This window comes from Bufo bufo, chromosome 10 (genome assembly GCF_905171765.1).
Source record: "Bufo bufo chromosome 10, aBufBuf1.1, whole genome shotgun sequence".
NCBI classification, from domain to species: Eukaryota; Metazoa; Chordata; class Amphibia; order Anura; family Bufonidae; genus Bufo; species Bufo bufo.
The window spans coordinates 40,938,918-40,958,622 of NC_053398.1; the positions used below are offsets into that span (position 1 = coordinate 40,938,918).

The 19,705-nt window shown below is 41.1% G+C and overlaps 1 protein-coding gene across 6 annotated transcripts in view; it reads left to right on the forward strand.

Annotated features, from left to right (window-relative positions):
- The window catches only part of LOC120981020 (kielin/chordin-like protein), an 87,209-nt gene that overhangs the window by 42,398 nt on the left and 25,106 nt on the right, over nucleotides 1-19,705 (forward strand). For all 6 annotated transcript variants that reach the window (XM_040410468.1, XM_040410472.1, XM_040410469.1 and 3 more), the window contains 6 exons: nucleotides 1,610-1,708; nucleotides 6,181-6,309; nucleotides 6,390-6,488; nucleotides 11,374-11,484; nucleotides 16,763-16,864; nucleotides 17,957-18,085. In XM_040410468.1, the coding sequence (XP_040266402.1) occupies nucleotides 1,610-1,708; nucleotides 6,181-6,309; nucleotides 6,390-6,488; nucleotides 11,374-11,484; nucleotides 16,763-16,864; nucleotides 17,957-18,085 (669 nt within the window). The remainder of the gene's footprint in view (nucleotides 1-1,609; nucleotides 1,709-6,180; nucleotides 6,310-6,389; nucleotides 6,489-11,373; nucleotides 11,485-16,762; nucleotides 16,865-17,956; nucleotides 18,086-19,705) is intronic.

Consider the following 19,705-nt stretch of genomic DNA (forward strand, 5'->3'; position numbering starts at 1 on the left):
CCAACAGTGAAGTGAGAATATATATTTCTTGCAGTACTGAAATACGCCCCTATACGCTTTCACCAGAAATAACTGCAGCAGTGAACTGAGAATATATATATATATATTTCTTGTTGCACTGAAATTGGCCATTATACGCTTCGACCGGAAAAGAAATTAAACAGTGAAGTGCATATATATTTCTTGCAGTACTGAAATACGCCCCTATACGCTTTTAACAGAAATACGTAACTGCAGAAGTGACCGGAGAATATATATTTCTTGTTGGACTGAAATAGGCCACTATATGTTTTGACCATAAAAAAAAAATAAAGAGTGAAGTGCGTATATATTTTTCTTGACGTACGGAAATACGCCCCTATACGCTTTCACCTGAAATAACTGCAACAGTGCGGTACGTTATTATATTTCTTGTTCTAAAATACGCCCCTATATGCTTTTACCAGAAATGACTGCAACAGTGCAGTGCATATATATTTTTATTTGTTACTGTAATATGCCCCTATATGCTTTCACCAGAAATAACTACATAAGTGAAATGCGTATATATGTGTCTTGTAGTACTGAATAAGATACTAAGATATAAGCCTCTAAGGGCTTTTCAACATAACACTTGCAGCCCAATAACAAAAAGCTGGAATGAAAGAGCTGTCTAATGACTATTTGGATCCCCAAATAATCGTTCCCTGCACTTGTAAATCACTTTCCTATCAATGTCCCTAGCGCTTTCTGACGTCTCTCCCTGCACTAATATGCTGTGAAATGATTCCTCCCTATCCTTTCCCTGCACTTATAAATCGTTTTTTCTGTTGTTTTTTTTTCCACAATGAGGTTTTTCCAATTGCTGTCCCTAGCGCTTTACACGTCTGTCCCTGCATTCTGAACGCTGGAAAATGGCAGAATCTAAAATGGCTGCCGTATTTATAGGGCTGTGACATCACAGGGCTGGCTGGCTGCTGATTGGCTGCATGCAGGCATGTCAATCTGGGTGATCCCACCTTATCAGAGTTCCATGTTCTCAGTCCTCACACGTGTAGCCGCCATTTTAGGAAAATTGCCATTCGTTACAAAGAAGCGCGAGGAAATTCGCATTCGTTGCAAATCAAATTTTTTCTGAAATTCCAAACGAATTCCACTTTGTCAGCTACGATTCGCCCACCTCTAGTCAGTACAATTACAAAAATGCCACATTTATGTAGTTTTTTGTGTGTTTTAATAATGAAAAAAAAAAACTTTGGGAAATGTTTTTTCTTTTTATCATCATTTTCTGACACTCATTACTTTTTATAGCTGTGTGTATGAAGCTATAAAAAAGACTGAGCAAGACTTCTTAGCTGAAACACGTCATATGCAATAAAATGTGCAATAAATATACATCATAAAGCAATCAAGTGAGTGCCAGTCTTTTCTTTATGATGAGCTTCCAAGTGTCTGCCACTTAAAACAGTAGAAACCCGGCAGCTATGGTGTCTGCTGTGCTAGAGAGCGGTTGCCATTTTTAAATACCAGACATGGAACAGTGGAGGTTCTGAAACGGTCAATGGACCTGTTAAGTCAAAAAATGCTTATGTTGATTGATTTCTTTATTAATTATAACTTTTCTATTCAGGATGAAGAGTATGTGCCACCTACCAACCAGTGCTGTGGACAGTGTGTCAAAAAATCATGTGTTTTTATGACTCCGAGCGGAGACCTTAAGCCTCTGAATGTACGTTGACAACTTTTGAACAAATATTGACATTATATTTTAGGTGCTTGAGTATCTTATTATATTAAAGGAGTTATCCAATGATTAATAATATAAATGAAAATCACACATCATATAGAACATGAAATACTCTTTCTAACAAAGCTATGACGGGCCATATACCTCATATGGGTCCAGAGATCTCCCAATTAATTTCTCAAATTGCTCTGCCAGATTTATCTCAAGCTGTCGGCTCAGGGGACATGTCCTTTCTCAGGGGGCATGTCCTGGTTTCTGCAGCTAATGGCAGTTGAAGGATGGAACTGAGCATGTGCGTCCACCTCAGTGAGGTGGACAGAGAAATTAGAAAAAGTGCAAACATTGGGTGGTGCTATACAGATAGAGTTCAATGAATAGCTCAGTGGCTATACAAAATTTGTAATGACCTGCAATTACAGAAGTATTCAGATCCAGGTGCTGGTTTGAAAGCTGTAATTATTTTTCATGGTACAACCCCTTTAAGGATTGGGAATCACTCACAGTCACCTCTGTGCATAGAGCTGTTTATAGTCTACTGTTCAATGATCTGCTATATAGAATGTAAGCACTATTTTTTTTGTCAAAAAAATGGTACACTCTAAGATTCACTGAGAATATGTAGGTGAGGCATTTGACTTTGGGGTGTTCAGCATTTGTTGCCTTGTATTCTAAGATCCCAGGGACTGATTCAAACGTCTTAAAAATGTAAGAATATTCCAATATTATTTCCTGACATACAGTTGCATCCACCATTATTAGGTGAAACTTGGCAAAGAACTTTAATTTTCATGAAGCAAAACCACTGGATGCCCACATCTAAATATATATATATACAGGTGAAACTCGAAAAAATTTGAATATCGTGCAAAAGTCTATTTATTTCAGCAATGCAAATTAAAAGGAATTGCAGTAATGCAGCTTAAAATTAAAATTTTCTGAAAAGGTTCAATATTTTAGGCTCAAAGTGTCACACTCTAGTCAGCTAATTAATCCATATCCCCTGAGCAAAGGGTACCTCAAAATTGTGACTTTGGGGTTTCATAAGCTGTAAGCCATAATCATCCAAATTATAACAAATAAAGGCTTGAAATATCTTGCTTTGCATGTAATGAGTCTATCTCATATGTTAGTTTCACCTTTTTAGTTGCATCACTGAAATAAATGAACTTTGCACGATATTCAAATTTTTCGAGTTTCACGTGTGTGTATATGTATATATATATATATATATATATATATATATATATATACACACACATATACACCGTATGTGGACATCTCATTACACAGTATTGAAAAACCATGTGCTCATCAAATTGTCCATAATCTTAATCCACACATCCCAAGATATGTTAAATCGATAGGAAATGAAGAATGCATCTATAATAATAATTTTTACAATCAAGTACTATATTACAACGTAATTACAATCAAGTACTATATTACAACGTAAACAGAAAGAGGGTTCCACAATATAGTGTACATGGGATAGAGATGATACAAATAGAATACCTTTTTTAATTTTTTACAATATTAACATATTCACATAATATTTATCAATAAGTGCAGAGTAAATTGTGTGTACCCATCGCCCAGTTGGGGTTATCTAAGATCAGGAGTATTGTGGATTGAGATATTGTATGGTAAGGAAGAAGCACAGACAGCTATAGGATAGAAAGTGTTCATGCATATATGAGATAGGTATTGTATTAGGTTGTAATAAACATGTAGGTGAAATATATCATCTCTCTGCATCATTTTTTATGGTGTAAAAATGTTCCAAACCTCATTTTTGCAATATTCAATTTTGAGCCTGCAACTCACCATAAATTACGCACATTTTCTATCGGAGCAAGGGATATCAAGACTGACAGAGCCCTGTACACTAGAGTTCTGTACACTAGAGAATAGTTCTATGGAATGATGGAGCACTGTAGTAAAATAGGCAGCACTGTAAAGTACTGAATATGGGGGAGGATTACAGTTGTAACTGTAGCCAGGCGGATATCCTCCTAAAATTGGAAAATATAGCATACATAAATTAATTTAAAAAATAATAGGTCCCTTCTCTTTTTTGACCTTTTGAGGGGCATATCATAAAATAAAAAAATAAAATAAATTAAAAAAATATGAAAATATTTTAAAAAGTACACAAAAATAACCCATCCCAAAAACATGTTCCTCATATTAATCATTGTCGTACTGCTTGCCAAAAATTGAGCAAGTAACATATTAAAATTTATGGCAAACAATGATTAACACAAACTATAAGCCTAAAAATTATGTAAAAAGCATACATAATTGGTATAAATATACAGTCAGGTCCATAAATATTGGGACATCAACACAATTCTAAAATTGTTGGCTCTATACACCACCACAATGCATTTGAAATGAAACGAACAAGATGTGCTTTAACTGCAGACTGTCAGCTTTAATTTGAGGGTATTTACATCCAAATCAGGTGAACGGTGTAGGAATTACAACAGTTTGCATATGTGCCTTCCACTTGTTAAGGGACCAAAAGTAATGGGACAGAATAATAATCATAAATCAAACTTTCACTTTGTAATACTTGGTTGCAAATCCTTTGCAGTCAATTACAGCCTGAAGTCTGGAACGCATAGACATCACCAGACGCTGGGTTTCATCCCTGGTGATGCTCTGCGAGGCCTCTACTGCAACTGTTTTCAGTTCCTGCTTGTTCTTGGGGCATTTTCCCTTCAGTTTTGTCTTCAGCAAGTGAAATGCATGCTCAATCAGATTTGAGTCAGGTCATTGACTTGGCCATTGCATAACATTCCAATTCTTTCCCTTAAAAAACTCTTTGGTTGCTTTTGCAGTATGCTTTGGGTCATTGTCCATCTGTACTGTGAAGCGCTGTCCAATGAGTTCTGAAACATTTGGCTGAATATGAGCAGATAATATTGCCCGAAACACTTCAGAATTCATCCTGCTGCTTTTATCAGCAGTCACATCATCAATAAATACAAGAGAACCAGTTCCATTGGCAGCCATACATGCCCTCGCCATGACACTACCACCACCAAGCTTCACTGATAAGGTGGTATCCTTAGGATCATGAGCAGTTCCTTTCCTTCTCCATACTCTTCTCTTCCCATCACTCTGGTACAAGTTGATCTTGGTCTCATCTGTCCATAGGATGTTGTTCCAGAACTGTGAAGGGTTTTTTAGATGTCGTTTGGCAAACTCTAATCTGGCCTTCCTGTTTTTGAGGCTCACCAATGGTTTACATCTTGTGGTGAACCCTCTGTATTTAATCTGGTGAAGTCTTCTCTTGATTGTTGACTTTGACACACATACTCCTACCTCCTGGAGAGTGTTCTTGATCTGGCCAACTGTTGTGAAGGGTGTTTTCTTCACCAGGGAAAGAATTCTTTGGTCATCCACTACAGTTGTTTTCCGTGGTCTTCCGGGTCTTTTGGTGTTGCTGAGCTCACCGGTGCATTCCTTCTTTTTAAGAATGTTCCAAACAGTTGTTTTGGCCACGCCTAATGTTTTTGCTATCTCTCTGATGAGTTTGTTTTGTTTTTTTCAGCCTAATGATGGCTTGCTTTACTGATAATGACAGCTTTTTGGATCTCATCTTGAGAGTTGACAGCAACAGATTCCAAATGCAAATAGCACACTTGAAATTAACTCTGGACCTTTTATCTGCTCATTGTAATTGGGATAATGAGGGAATAACACACACCTGGTCATGGAACAGCTGGGAAGCCAATTATCCCATTACTTTTGGTTCCTTAACAAGTGGGAGGCACATCTGCAAACTGTTGTAATTCCTACACCATTTACCTGATTTGGATGTAAATACCCTCAAATTAAAGCTGGCGGTCAGCAGTTGAAGCACATTTTGTTCGTTTCATTTCAAATCCATTGTGGTGGTGTATAGAGCCAAAAATATTACAATTGTGTCCATTGCCCAATATTTATGGACCTGACTGTAGTGTCAAAAGGTACCTGCTTATTTCCAAAAAATCTTGTCACTGACTAGCCCAACAACTAAAGTTATAGTAATTAAACTAAACTGTGTAACAAAATGCTAAACTTTGTCTGGCCCTGAAGACTGTCCTAAATGGGTCATCCAACTCTGAAAGAAAAAAAAAACACACGCTGTAAAATTTGGAAAAAGACAGTACTCACCTCTTCAACCCTCCACCACCACCAAGTTAGAAACGAAGCTCCAACAGTCCCCCACCAGACCATGTTTATGAACTGCCAGCAATGACTTGCCATACTAGATAATTTTAGTATGGACAAGTAGCTTGAAGCTTGCCAAATATGTGGGCAGAACAAGGCAGCAGAGTAGGGGGCATGCAGCTTTTTATTTTAATTTGACTGGATTGTGCCCTTCTGCCATTGGCCTATATTAGAGAACAGCAAAGTCAACAGAATACATTTATTCATAACAGTCTGCTCATTCTGCTTTATAGGAAGGAGAATCTTTTTCATCCCCGGGAGACATCTGTACAACTTATAAATGTGTCAAGTCAGGTGGACAACTTTTTACAGTTACAGAAAAAGAGACCTGCCAATATAACAGCACAAGTGACTGTAAATATGTGAGTAGTTAATGGACCTGTTCAGTAAAATGTTTATGTTGAATGATTTTTTCATTATTAATTATGATTTTTCTATTTAGGGGGAGAAGTATGTGCCACCTACCAACCAGTGCTGCGGGCAGTGTGTCCAAAAATATTGTGTTTTTACAACACAGGCCGGGGTTACAAAGCTTCTTAATGTAGGTTGACATCTCTTTTTTTTTCTTTCTATAGTTAAAATATAAAAATTTCCTCCAAACAGAAGAGACATTTTTCTGCTTCATAAATTGCACAAATTATACAAATTAGGAGAATTATTTCGTCTTGTGAGAAAGTTGATTTTGTTGTGCAATGTTATGGGTTCTTGGCCATGCCTTTTTTAACCGTTACTATTTATTTTTTAGATCAATAAAAATTAAAATAACAGAAATAAATACGGCAATTAGTATCAAAATACTGAAAAAAGCTAGTAAAACAATCAAGAGTTTAAAGAATCCAAATACTTTGATTAGACTATGACTGACTGTTAAATTCTATTTTAAAACACTTGTCTTACCCCCTCCCACACCTATGGCATAAATGTACAGCATGGCCGTAGCATACTGCTGACACTCTGTTGCAATAGCCAAGATTGGAGCTAGGACTTTTTCTGGCTATTTAAACTCTTAAAAGCCACATTAAATAGCGACTGCGGCATCTAAGTGGCTTATAGTGGGAGGGTCCCACCTCTGTACCCCATTTGTGATAAAAATCTCAGGGTCCCAATGATGACTGGACATCTAACAATGGTCTTTGGGATTGCCTTAGGGCTCATGCACACGGCCATTGGTCTGCAGTTCTGTGCATTGAGAACCGCAATTTGTGGTTCCCAATGCACGGGCAACATCTGCGCAGATTCTGTAGATGGATCCAGACCCGTTCAGCTGTCTCTTATTTAACTACTGAAGACCACACTGTATTGATGGTCTCCATATAGCACCTCCAATACCACATGGTCATTAAAAATACAGACCCACTGACTGAACAGTGCAGTCTCGTTAGTTTAATTAGTGCCATGTGATCATATAATATGGTGACACAGATAAAGAAATATTGTTTTGAAAGTGATTTGATGGTGCAAAAGTAATAAAACATAAAAATGCTATATAAATCTTGTATCTCCATACTCGTATTGACCCACAAAATAAGACCTCATGCACACGACCGTATGTATTTTGCGGTTGTCCGTGTGCATTTCGTATTTTGCGGGACGGAACAGCTGGCCCCTAATAGAACAGTTCTATCCTTGTCCGTAATGCGGACAATAATAGAACATGTTCTATTTTTTTTGCAGAACGAAAATACGGACATACGGAAACGGAATGCACACAGAGCAACTTCCGTTTTTTTTGCATACCCATTGAAATGAATGGTTCTGTATACTGTCTGCAAAATTGTTCATGTGCATGAGGCCTAAAGTTAAAGAATGAACTAAGTGGACATTCTTAATGTAAGAGGGAGCTAAGGGAGCATTATACTTTGTGGCGGCACTTAGGAAGCATCCTACTGTGAATGGGGCACTAAGGGAGAAAAACTACTTTGTGGAGACATTAAGGGGGCATTACTACTGTGTGGAGCAACTAAAGGGGCATAATTACACTGTGAGAGCACTCACACGGCATTAGTACTGTGTGGGAGTACAAAATAGAAAAGGAGCAAGAATGCAGTGGTATTTTGCCCACAAGAATGAAGGTATTCATGCCTGAAACCAAGCAGACCCCGTTATAGTAAATGGGATCTGTCAGGCCCAGATGTGTTCAGATATGCCTGATACAGCAAATATGGCATTCTTTTTCTCTGCTGGAACTGAATACTGGAATGGACCCCATCAAAAAATAAAAATAAACACTGACAGAATTGTAATTTTATTTTTCAACCTCATCTCTGAAAAAATACAAAAAAGGTGATTTTAAAAAAAATTGAAAAAACTACCTGAACTATAAAATAAGCATGTTAGTTATCCCACATAGGGAATACTGTAATGAAAATAAAAAATAATGATGGGCTTGTTTAAAAAGTAATGAAAAAGTTACTGTACATGTACCCCAGAATGTTATCATTAGAAACCACAGTTTGTACTACAAAAATCTAACCCTATATAAACAATAAAAAAGAAAATTAAAAAAATATCTAGCTCTTAAAGGCATGAAAAATGAATAAAGAAAGATCTTACTAAACAGTAGTAGAAATAAAATTGCACTGTTTGCATTCACCTTCACTTTCAACCCTCATTCTCAATTCAGGATCTGATTGGCATGTTTTTTTCTTCTATTACACATTTTGAAAATTAAAAATGTATGGCTCAAGCAAAGTAGTATTGACAAGTTTCCACCTAATGTGTTTTGGAATTGCTTAAATGAGTAGAGTATAAGCATAACAAAGTTCTCACCGCCTAAAGTACGTGACATATCATATTTGGGGCAGCTTCTTTAAAGCCAAAATTAGCTGTGCTCTTCGAGGATTTAAAAAAATAAAACTTGTATGTGTTATTCTTTGTAGAGATGGAAGGATAAATATGTGGCATTGCTTGAATCCCATGGTAATTTTTGAAAATTATATTAATATCTTAGTATTACCTAGGCTTGAGTGTTCTCATAGTTTGCCTATTATGCAGAAAGTTGAGAGACAGTCTACAGAATCATAATAACATGATCGGAGATCTTACAAATGTTCCAAGTTGTATATAACTACCTGTGATCCATGTGGAAACTGACATTGCATGTGACTTTATAGAAAGTTGGACCGGCACTCAAAACATTCTAAGAGCAATGTGGAACCACACACATTTACTAAATCACAATGTACCTAGGTACTATACATCTAATATATAAAATACAACATACAAAATCTCGAATATAAAATAAATCAAATATATAAAATCGAATGTCATAAGTCGAATCAATAAAATCGAATGTATAAAATAGAACATCACTGGAGCATTCTAAAATGATTGTTGTTTCGGTTTCCTATGGAGACAATCGTTTTAGAATGCTCCATTGATGTTCTATTTTATACATTCGATTTTATTGATTCGACTTATGACATTCGATTCTATATATTTGATTTATTTTATATTCAAGATTTTGTATGTTGTATTTTATATATTAGATGTACAGTACCTAGGTACACTGTGATTTAATAAATGTGTGTGGTTCCATATTGCTCTTAGAATGCTTTGAGTGCCGGTCCAACTTTCTATATATTTTTATCGAGCGCAAGGGGTGGTTCTTTTTGACCTGAGCACCAGTCGTGGTAATAATCCACAGTGAGCCATCCATTTATTGCATTCAGTGAAATATTGCATGTGACTTTGTCTCAAACTTGTAAGTTTAGGCTACTTTCACATTAGCACTATTTAATTCATTTGTTCTGCTTCATTATAGGATCAGATCAATGAAAATAGCATAAATGCTGGATCTGGCAGAGTGGTGCCAGACAGACACAATTGTCTATGATGGGGTCTGCCAGGTATCTTTTTGGGAGTCTGGCGTTTTATCGGACAAAAAAGTTCTGCATTCAGGGCTATTTTGTCCAATATTTTGGATGGTTAATGAAGCCTCTGACACAGATGCAAACTCAGACTTATTGCATTATGTTTATACAATGAACTTAGCAAAAAGTTAGCTCCCATTAGTGGGTACTGCAGGAAGGCAGAAGTTCATTATTTTGCAAGTCTACCCGGATGTTGGAGATTTTTATTACAAAAACACAGCTCTGGCCACCAAACCTCCACCTGATTTCATGTACAGTTGCAAAAAAAAGTAAGTGAACTCTCTGGAATTTAAACTCAATGTAACTAAACTAATAACACACAAAACTGTTGTACTGATCATATATTTTATTGCCCACACTGAGTAAACATCCACACCGCAGAGGGAAAACGTAAGCAAACCTCTCTGTTAATGACGTTTTCAAAAGTCAATACAGTAGGCAAAAGATTAAGAAGCTGAGATTGGACGTGTGGTTGTCACAGGCGCTTTGCCCAGTAAAGGCACACAAAGACTAGTTACTGAAAAGTCTTTCCTTATCATGAAAAATTGACTAGTGTGAACCATTTTGCCCAAGTCCAGCTGGATGTTTCACAATGCTTCTGAAAAAATCATCTATGGAACGATGAGAAAAAAACTGAGATTTTAATGGACATGAATGCTACAACTGTTAGTGTTTTATTATTTTAGTTAGATTGGTTTGGTCTAAAAGTGTGTACACCACAGGAACCCACACCAATCTTCAAAATGGTGGTCCATTGTCCCACCTGGCAAAGGAGAATGACTGGGAATGTGGCCATGTATTTGCACTCTACCTCTATCCTTTCACTCCTGTAAGGAGTGCCCCCTGTGTGTGAACTGTGATGTAGAGTTTCCCCCTGATCCCGGGGATTGCAACTCACCAGATTGAGTTCTGAACCAGGCACAATGCTAGAAAACAATGCCACAAATGGATTGTGGTTTCAGAACAGCTCCCTTAAGCCACTGGTGTCCAATGGCGCTTCCCGAAAAATATGTGCAATATTAGATAAAAATATTAACTGGCAAGGGATGGGGTGTTAAGATTTACCACACTTTAATAAATAAAATATATAAAGCATATCTCAAAAACAAAGTCTGAGTAAGTCGATGGTTCATTTGGCGAAACACGTTGCAATAGACCGTTCACTTTGTTTTTAAGATACTGTGTATGTTTTATAAATTTTATTTATTAAAGTGTGGTAAATCTTAGTGCCCCATCCTTTGCCAGTTTTTCTGTTCATATAATATTGCATGGAAACAGCTACCTTACCAAGTGTGATGGTGTCATTGAACCCCGTTCTACAGATGGAGGTGGGTCCCAGATGTGTCTGCTGCAGCTATTAGACATATATGCTATACATGTCTAAAATGATAATACATCTTTAGTACAACTTGGGAAAGCAAAGTTTTGATCATTGTTTCTTTCAATTTAAGAAATGAATCAGCACTGAAGTTGGAATTAACAATGGAATGGTCTTGATACTTTTTTTTTTAAATTAAATTATAAAATGAATCTCTTTTTTTCTTTTGTTTAAAGGAAAGTGATGTATTCATGGATGGACCGTGTACAGAATATCAGTGTGTTAATATAAATAATCAACTTATGGCACTTTCTTCAACAAAGATTTGCGATTCTGACTGTGGTCCGGTAAGTTACAGTGAATATTACCTTTAGTTTAGTTTTTCATAAATAAGCTGGATTCACTTAAATGGTTACTAACTTTTTGAACATATCAATGGTACAAGCTACCATAAGAGATTCAGTAATATATCTTGTGAAAAATGTCTTGTTCTTCAGTTGTTTTCCTTTCTCCCCCTGCTTGCTATACACTTTTCTCTTTGAAACTTCTCTTGAATCCATCTCCATATGGAGCATCTCAAAGAAGTAACTGTTATATTGGTGGCTCGTCCCTACCACCGTCCTGCTATCCTGCTATCACCCTTCTTCTGATACTACACCTTCCTCTGCTTCATTTTGGAGGATGTGCCCACCAGAAACACCGGCCTGCTATTCCTTGCAGGCCACAGCCTTCTTCATGTCGGCATGGCCTCTCCACTCTCTCTGTAGGGCAGGCATGCCCTTTTCCTCCTGGTTCCTAGAGGGCCAGAGCATGCAGCCTTATTCATACCAGCCAATGGCTAGCCATTTTTGGGTACTCAAGACACCTTCCCCTATGGGAAGGTGCTTGAGCAATGGGTTGTCTATCTTGCTAGTTCCCTTCTAAGGTGTGCTGTATTCATTTGTCTTCCTGTATACCGATTTCTGCTCATTTTCTGGATATTGACCCTCTGCTACCTGATCTGATCTGTGCCTGACTTCTGTACTGACTTATCATTTCTGACACCTGCCTTGATCTTGGACTGTTTATCAGATTGCTTGTACTCTGCCTGCTCTGACCTTAGCCTGTCTCTGACTATCGTTTTGCCTGTTGCCTCAGTGCTGTGAACCGGTGTCTCTGACCTTAGTGGGTCAGCTGTCAATAATATAGATTACTCCAGAAAGTAGCAGTCTGGTGGTTCACCTGCAGCAAAATCCAGATCCCTGTATAGGGTAGATATCAGGGGCCGCCAGGATAATGCCCTTAGGAGTAGCCCAAAGTCAAATCTGTTGGTTGACAAAGTGATATCTCACCCACTGCTGTAACAGTATCAGAGTACACGTCAGTATATGGAGAGGGGGAGGAGTAAGCAGGAGCTCAGAGAGACAGGAGAATCAAAGAGACAGTTCTGTCTCAACCAAAGTATTTTATTAACATGTATACAGGTCAGTAGCTATCGGCAATGTCCTCCATAATCCAGTGTGTGCTTCTGAGTGAATGACAGACAAATAAGAAGCAGAATCTGCTCTACATTATGTGAGGATGGAAGACACTGTCCATGCAGCAACTCTGGGAGAACTGCAAATTAAAGATCTGGCATACATATAAGAAATTTGCTATAATATGCATGTGATACATGCCAGAAATAGTCTTACTCCTCATGTAAAACATACTATACTATTGATTAATACAACATTTGCTGAAAGGTTAGGTATGCTTTTACATGTTAGCCACAAGAGGCAGACCTCACACTTTACATATTACTAGAGGTGGGACGAATCCAAATTTTTTCGAATCCAAATCCGAATCCGAATCCGAAAAGGTTCTCGAATATATCGAATCTTTCGAATCTCGAATCCTACGAATCCTGTACATAATTGTGTGAACGCACGGTGTAAGAAACAAAGTCAGACCGCGTCAGTTTGTCTGAACCTCCACCTCCCAGTCACGGTCGCACCCTATATGACCACGATGACCCCTGCTCCTATCACTACAGAACATACAGGGTAATACAGCGCACATACCTCTTACATCCAGTGACGTCTCTTGTAGATGTTCTCTTTCCTCATCTTCTCCTTTCAGACCTTCAGACCAGACACCAGTTTTCAGCCATTTTTCGTCTCTGCAGCTTGACAAAAAAAAAATAAATCTTAGTTTACTACTTTTCCATCATCCTCCCATCTTCTGGACAAATCATCCTAACAGCCCTAATACTGTTCCGCTGTGCTCCCCAATACTAAACTGCAGAAACTACCCCTGATAATACTAGTACCGCACAGAGCCCCCCATATAAAATACCCCTTCTTTGTGGCCTCAGTAGATGCCCCCACAGTGCCACCCAATAATGTGCCAGTAAGTGTCCCCATAGATGCCCCCCTAATCATGTGCCAGTATCAAGTGCGGAGTGCCTCTCTCCTCCCCCTATGTGCCGGTATCATAGTGCCACCTCCCCCCATAATGTGCCCGTATCATAGTGCCATCTCCCCCCATAATGTGCCCGTATCATAGTGCCATCTCCCCCCATAATGTGCCCGTATCATAGTGCCACCTCCCCCCATAATGTGCCCGTATCATAGTGCCATCTCCCCCCATAATGTGCCCGTATCATAGTGCCACCTCCCCCCATAATGTGCCCGTATCATAGTGCCATCTCCCCCCATAATGTGCCCGTATCATAGTGCCATCTCCCCCCATAATGTGCCCGTATCATAGTGCCACCTCCCCCCATAATGTGCCCGTATCATAGTGCCATCTCCCCCCATAATGTGCCCGTATCATAGTGCCATCTCCCCCCATAATGTGCCCGTATCATAGTGCCTCCCCCCAATGTGCCAGTAGTATCATAGTGCATCTCACCTCTCCCCCTGGCATTCACAGACCCCCCCACCCCATAACGGTGCCATCCACAGACCCCCCCCACCCCATAACAGTGCCATCCACAGACCCCCCCCACCCCATAACAGTGCCATCCACAGACCCCCCCCACCCCACCCCATAACAGTGCCATCCACAGACCCCCCCACCCCATAACAGTGCCATCCACAGACCCCCCCCACCCCATAAAAGTGCCGTCCACAGACCCCCCCACCCCATAACAGTGCCATCCACAGACCCCCCCCCACCCCACCCCATAACAGTGCCATCCACAGACCCCCCCACCCCATAACAGTGCCATCCACAGACCCCCCCACCCCATAAAAGTGCCATCCACAGACCCCCCACCCCATAACAGTGCCATCCACAGACCCCCCCACCCCATAACAGTGCCATCCACAGACCCCCCATCCTATAACAGTGCCATCCACACCCCATAACAGTACCATTCACACCCCATAACAGTGCCATCCACACCCCATAACAGTGCCATCCACAGACCCCCCCACCCCATAACAGTGCCATCCACAGACCCCCCCACCCCATAACAGTGCCATCCACAGACCCCCCCACCCCATAACAGTGCCATCCACAGACCCCCCCACCCTATAACAGTGCCATCCACAGACCCCCCCATCCTATAACAGTGCCATCCACACCCCATAACAGTGCCATCCACACCCCATAACAGTGCCATCCACAGACCCCCCACCCCATAACAGTGCCATCCACAGACCCCCCACCCCATAACAGTGCCATCCACAGACCCCCCCACCCCATAACAGTGCCATCCACACCCCATAACAGTGCCATCCACAGACCCCCCCCACCCCATAACAGTGCCATCCACAGACCCCCCCACCCCATAACAGTGCCATCCACAGACCCCCCCACCCCATAACAGTGCCATCCACAGACCCCCCCACCCCATAACAGTGCCATCCACAGACCCCCCCATCCTATAACAGTGCCATCCACAGACCCCCCCACCCTATAACAGTGCCATCCACAGACCCACCACCCACCCCTTAACAGTGTCATCCACAGACCCCCCCACCCTATAACAGTGCCATCCACAGACCCACCACCCACCCTATAACAGTGTCATGCACAGACCCCCCCACCCTATAACAGTGCCATCCACAGACCCCCCCACCCCATAAAAGTGCCATCCACAGACCCCCCCACCCCATAACAGTGCCATCCACAGACCCCCCCACCCCATAACAGTGCCATCCACAGACCCCCCATCCTATAACAGTGCCATCCACACCCCATAACAGTACCATTCACACCCCATAACAGTGCCATCCACACCCCATAACAGTGCCATCCACAGACCCCCCCACCCCATAACAGTGCCATCCACAGACCCCCCCACCCCATAACAGTGCCATCCACAGACCCCCCCACCCCATAACAGTGCCATCCACAGACCCCCCCACCCTATAACAGTGCCATCCACAGACCCCCCCATCCTATAACAGTGCCATCCACACCCCATAACAGTGCCATCCACACCCCATAACAGTGCCATCCACAGACCCCCCACCCCATAACAGTGCCATCCACAGACCCCCCACCCCATAACAGTGCCATCCACAGACCCCCCCACCCCATAACAGTGCCATCCACACCCCATAACAGTGCCATCCACAGACCCCCCCCACCCCATAACAGTGCCATCCACAGACCCCCCCACCCCATAACAGTGCCATCCACAGACCCCCCCACCCCATAACAGTGCCATCCACAGACCCCCCCACCCCATAACAGTGCCATCCACAGACCCCCCCATCCTATAACAGTGCCATCCACAGACCCCCCCACCCTATAACAGTGCCATCCACAGACCCACCACCCACCCCTTAACAGTGTCATCCACAGACCCCCCCACCCTATAACAGTGCCATCCACAGACCCACCACCCACCCTATAACAGTGTCATGCACAGACCCCCCCACCCTATAACAGTGCCATCCACAGACCACCCCCCATTGCCGCTCCAGTAGTTATATAATGTGTAATTGTGATGAATAATCATGCTGCCCCCTCTGTGTGTAGTATTACATTCAATAAATCTTACTTACAGCCGGCTACTGCTATCGGAACAGGCCGGCCGGGCAGACGAGCGGCAGCGTCACTCACTGACGTCACCTGCCTGAGCCGCCTGCTTTATGAATGAAGCGGCGCAAGCAGGTGACGTCAGTCAGTGACGCTGCCGCTCGTCTGCCCGGCCGGCCTGTTACGATAGCAGTACTAGCCCTGTAAGTAAGATTTATTGAATGTAATACTACACACAGAGGGGGCAGCATGATTATTAATCACAATTACACATTATATAACTACTGGAGCGGAGGGGCCGGAGCACAGTGAACACACCGGCCCCCAGCTCCGCCTCCCAGTCCCTCCCACCAGATTCGTCGGATTCGTTTCAGGCAAATTACGTCTGGATTCGAGTCCACAAATCCCACGAATCCAGCAAGATTCGAGGGATTCGTGGATTCGACGAATCCCCCGTCCCATCTCTACATATTACTGTCTTTTGATGCTCGAAATCCACTGGTATTTTAGTTATATAAATGATCCCCTCAGGGCCCATCCATGTCAACCTTGTGGTCCTTTAAGGGAATCCAGAACTGACTTTCCATATCACCTTGTTTTAGGGGCATTTCTAGGTTACAACAAAAGAACAAATCAATTCAAACTGTAAATCTAATTTTCTGTATCTAGGGTGAAACTTATGAAATTGCTGACAAAAAAGAATGCTGTGGAAAATGTGTCCAAATATCATGTGTGTTTTTGACATCTTTGAATAAAACTACAACTTTACAGGTATGTTTCAAAGATAAGCTTTACATTTCAAATATATTTATGGTGGGTGTTAGAAGTACATCAAAATTCTAAGGTGGAACAACAAGGATTTCAGTGTGAAGTAGTTTAGTTGGATGAAGGGAACCACTGTGGGAACCAAGGAAAGCTGAACCATGTGTGTTTTTCACAGGTTTGCTTTCTCTCTATCTCTTCATTTTTCTTTTCTGACACATGGAATTGCACATCTCTCTGTTGGGCCATGTCTGTCTGAAAGAAATTATTATTAAGTCACTTGTTTATAAATCTTCAGGCACGCTTTGCGCTCAGGAAACTGCAGATGAGCACAATTACAGATTGCTTCCATGGGCAATCTGTAGTCGCATGGTAGAAATCATTATTCTTCCTATTCTTGTCTGTTTTGTGGACAAGAATTGCAATTTCTATAATGGGACTGTGGATTGCACATGGGTGATGATTGTATTTTGTGGATCTGTGGTTTCGTCAGCGCAAAAGGATAAGGTTGAGTGCATGTAGCCTAAAAAGAAAGGATTTTCTTACAATTTATTTCAGAGAGACACTAGGCTTGAGCGAATTGAGCTTCGGGGCATAGATTCGAAGTCGATTCGTTCAAGAATGTTGTTTTTAATGCTGTTTCCGTAAAGCATTAAATTGTATTGCTCTGTGCAGACAAATTCGTGTCGGCCGAAGTCGCGCAAGACTTTGTTGAATTCCTACTGCATTTGTATCTGCGTATTTAAAAACATTTTAAAATAGGAATCCGAACTGGGCTTTGGTATCGAGGCGCCAGCCAGTACCAAAGCCCACTTTGGATTCCTATTTTAAAATGTTTTTAAATATGGAGATAGGAATACGGTAGGAATTCACTACTGTACTCGCAACAAATATGGCATCCAGTGTTTGAAAAATGTATTGGAATATATGATGAACACAGTAAATTTACGTTGAATGTGCTTCTGGGTTTGATTATTACACGCTGGATTTTTATGTATGTCTAAATGTATATATGCATACTGTACACAATATAAATGCATAGGCAGAGCATAATATAGTTAGGTTTATTAATAATTACTTTTCTATTTTTTTTTCTCACAGCCTGGACAATCTTTGATTGACCCCGTTAATGTGTGTATAGTCTATACTTGTATCAGTGTAAATAATCAGCTTTTTACTGAAGTGGAAAAGAAGACATGTAAATACGAGAGTGCTCAGGATTGCCTGGTGGTATGTTTAATGAATTAACATCTTCAATTAAATGTTTCATTTAATAATGTTGCTTTTAATACATTATTGTAAAATGAAAATGTTACTTTTTTTGCTATCAAATAATCCCTATAAAAGCATATGTACTAATCAGTAGAATGCCTTGGGTCAGGCTCCCGATAACACTGGCAAAAAGTTGATTTTGCCTATGAAGTCATACAGTATGTAGCATTAATTTTTCCTATAGTGACCTTTCTAGGGGAAATATATAACACAGGGGCATTCAAGTAAAAGGTCATATACTGTATGTAATATTGTACTTGAATACATCAGTCCCAAGTGAGAGCTGGTGCCTGTTAATGGCTCATAGAGGGCGGTCAGATTGGTAGACCTTCCGTTTACAATGTGCACATTCCCTAATAGGACATTTTGAAAGGGGTTGTCATAAAAATATGAATAAAGGAAACTCCATAATATGCACTAGTCCTAAATTTTAGTTTAAATTAGCTTGCATGATGCACATATTTCTAGTTACCATATTTAAAATCAAAGCTTCCCTGGACGAAACAATATATATGACTTTTCTACTGGCACATAAAGCGCCAGTCTTAATGAATGTGTGCAGTACGCCAGTCCTGCAGGGTGAGCGAATGTGAGGTCACGGGGGTCAGTTAGCAGACCGAGGGTTACTCTTGGTACTCACAATTTGTAGAAGATCCTGGGCAGGCGTACAGCAGTGATGGAGAGGCTGGCACATGGATCCTCTGGGGCACTCTCTGTATATAGGGACCAGGCCAGGTGGTAGGTGAGGTGCCCTGGGTGTTGGAAGTTTAGTGTGCCGGTGGCAAGATCCCTTATAGTTTGTGACGCCAGTGACGTAACGGTGGCACGCCGATTTGTTGTAGGATAATTGAGGTACACACAGTTGGAGTGAACCAGAACTCCTTTTTACTGAACAGTTCAACTATTTGCAGGCTTCAGATAAAGTTCCATATGCAGGATAATGGTATCAGGCAGGCTTGACATAAATGGCAGGTAAAATCCTAGCAAGATAACTCAGAGGGAATAAACTCACAGATCAGGCTGTACTTTCTGCAGAATCCTGTCTGACTTTCTCCATGGCCCAGATGCCTAATAGCTGGCTTTATCCTTGGGAGGGAACCTTCCTCTGGTATGAATCCACTTGATGCAAATAACCTTCTGCCTTTCAGCTTTCTACTTTGCTGGTTAAAATTAGCACTGCTCTGTACTTTGTAAGATGCAGGATAACTTCAGGAGGGAACCTCTTCTCCTGGGGGCAAGCTAGAAGCCTGGGCTATCTAGCTGCATGTTAAAAGCTGCACTTCAGCTAACACCTGGCTAAAGTCAAAACTGGCTTATGACCACACTCCTCTCCTGGACTGGACCTGACTATATATAGTAGGGGGTTCCCTAGCTCCCTCTACTGCCTAGGAAGAGGAACTCCACCCCTAGCAGGCCTGGCACACAGGAAACAACATGAAAGTATACATTACAATGCAATATAAAATACCATGACCATATTCCACAGCAGGTGGAGAACAACGTGACCCAATTGACCCTTGAGTAGTGCCCACCCTTACGTAGTGGAACACTGCATATGCCCCATACTGATTTGTTTAA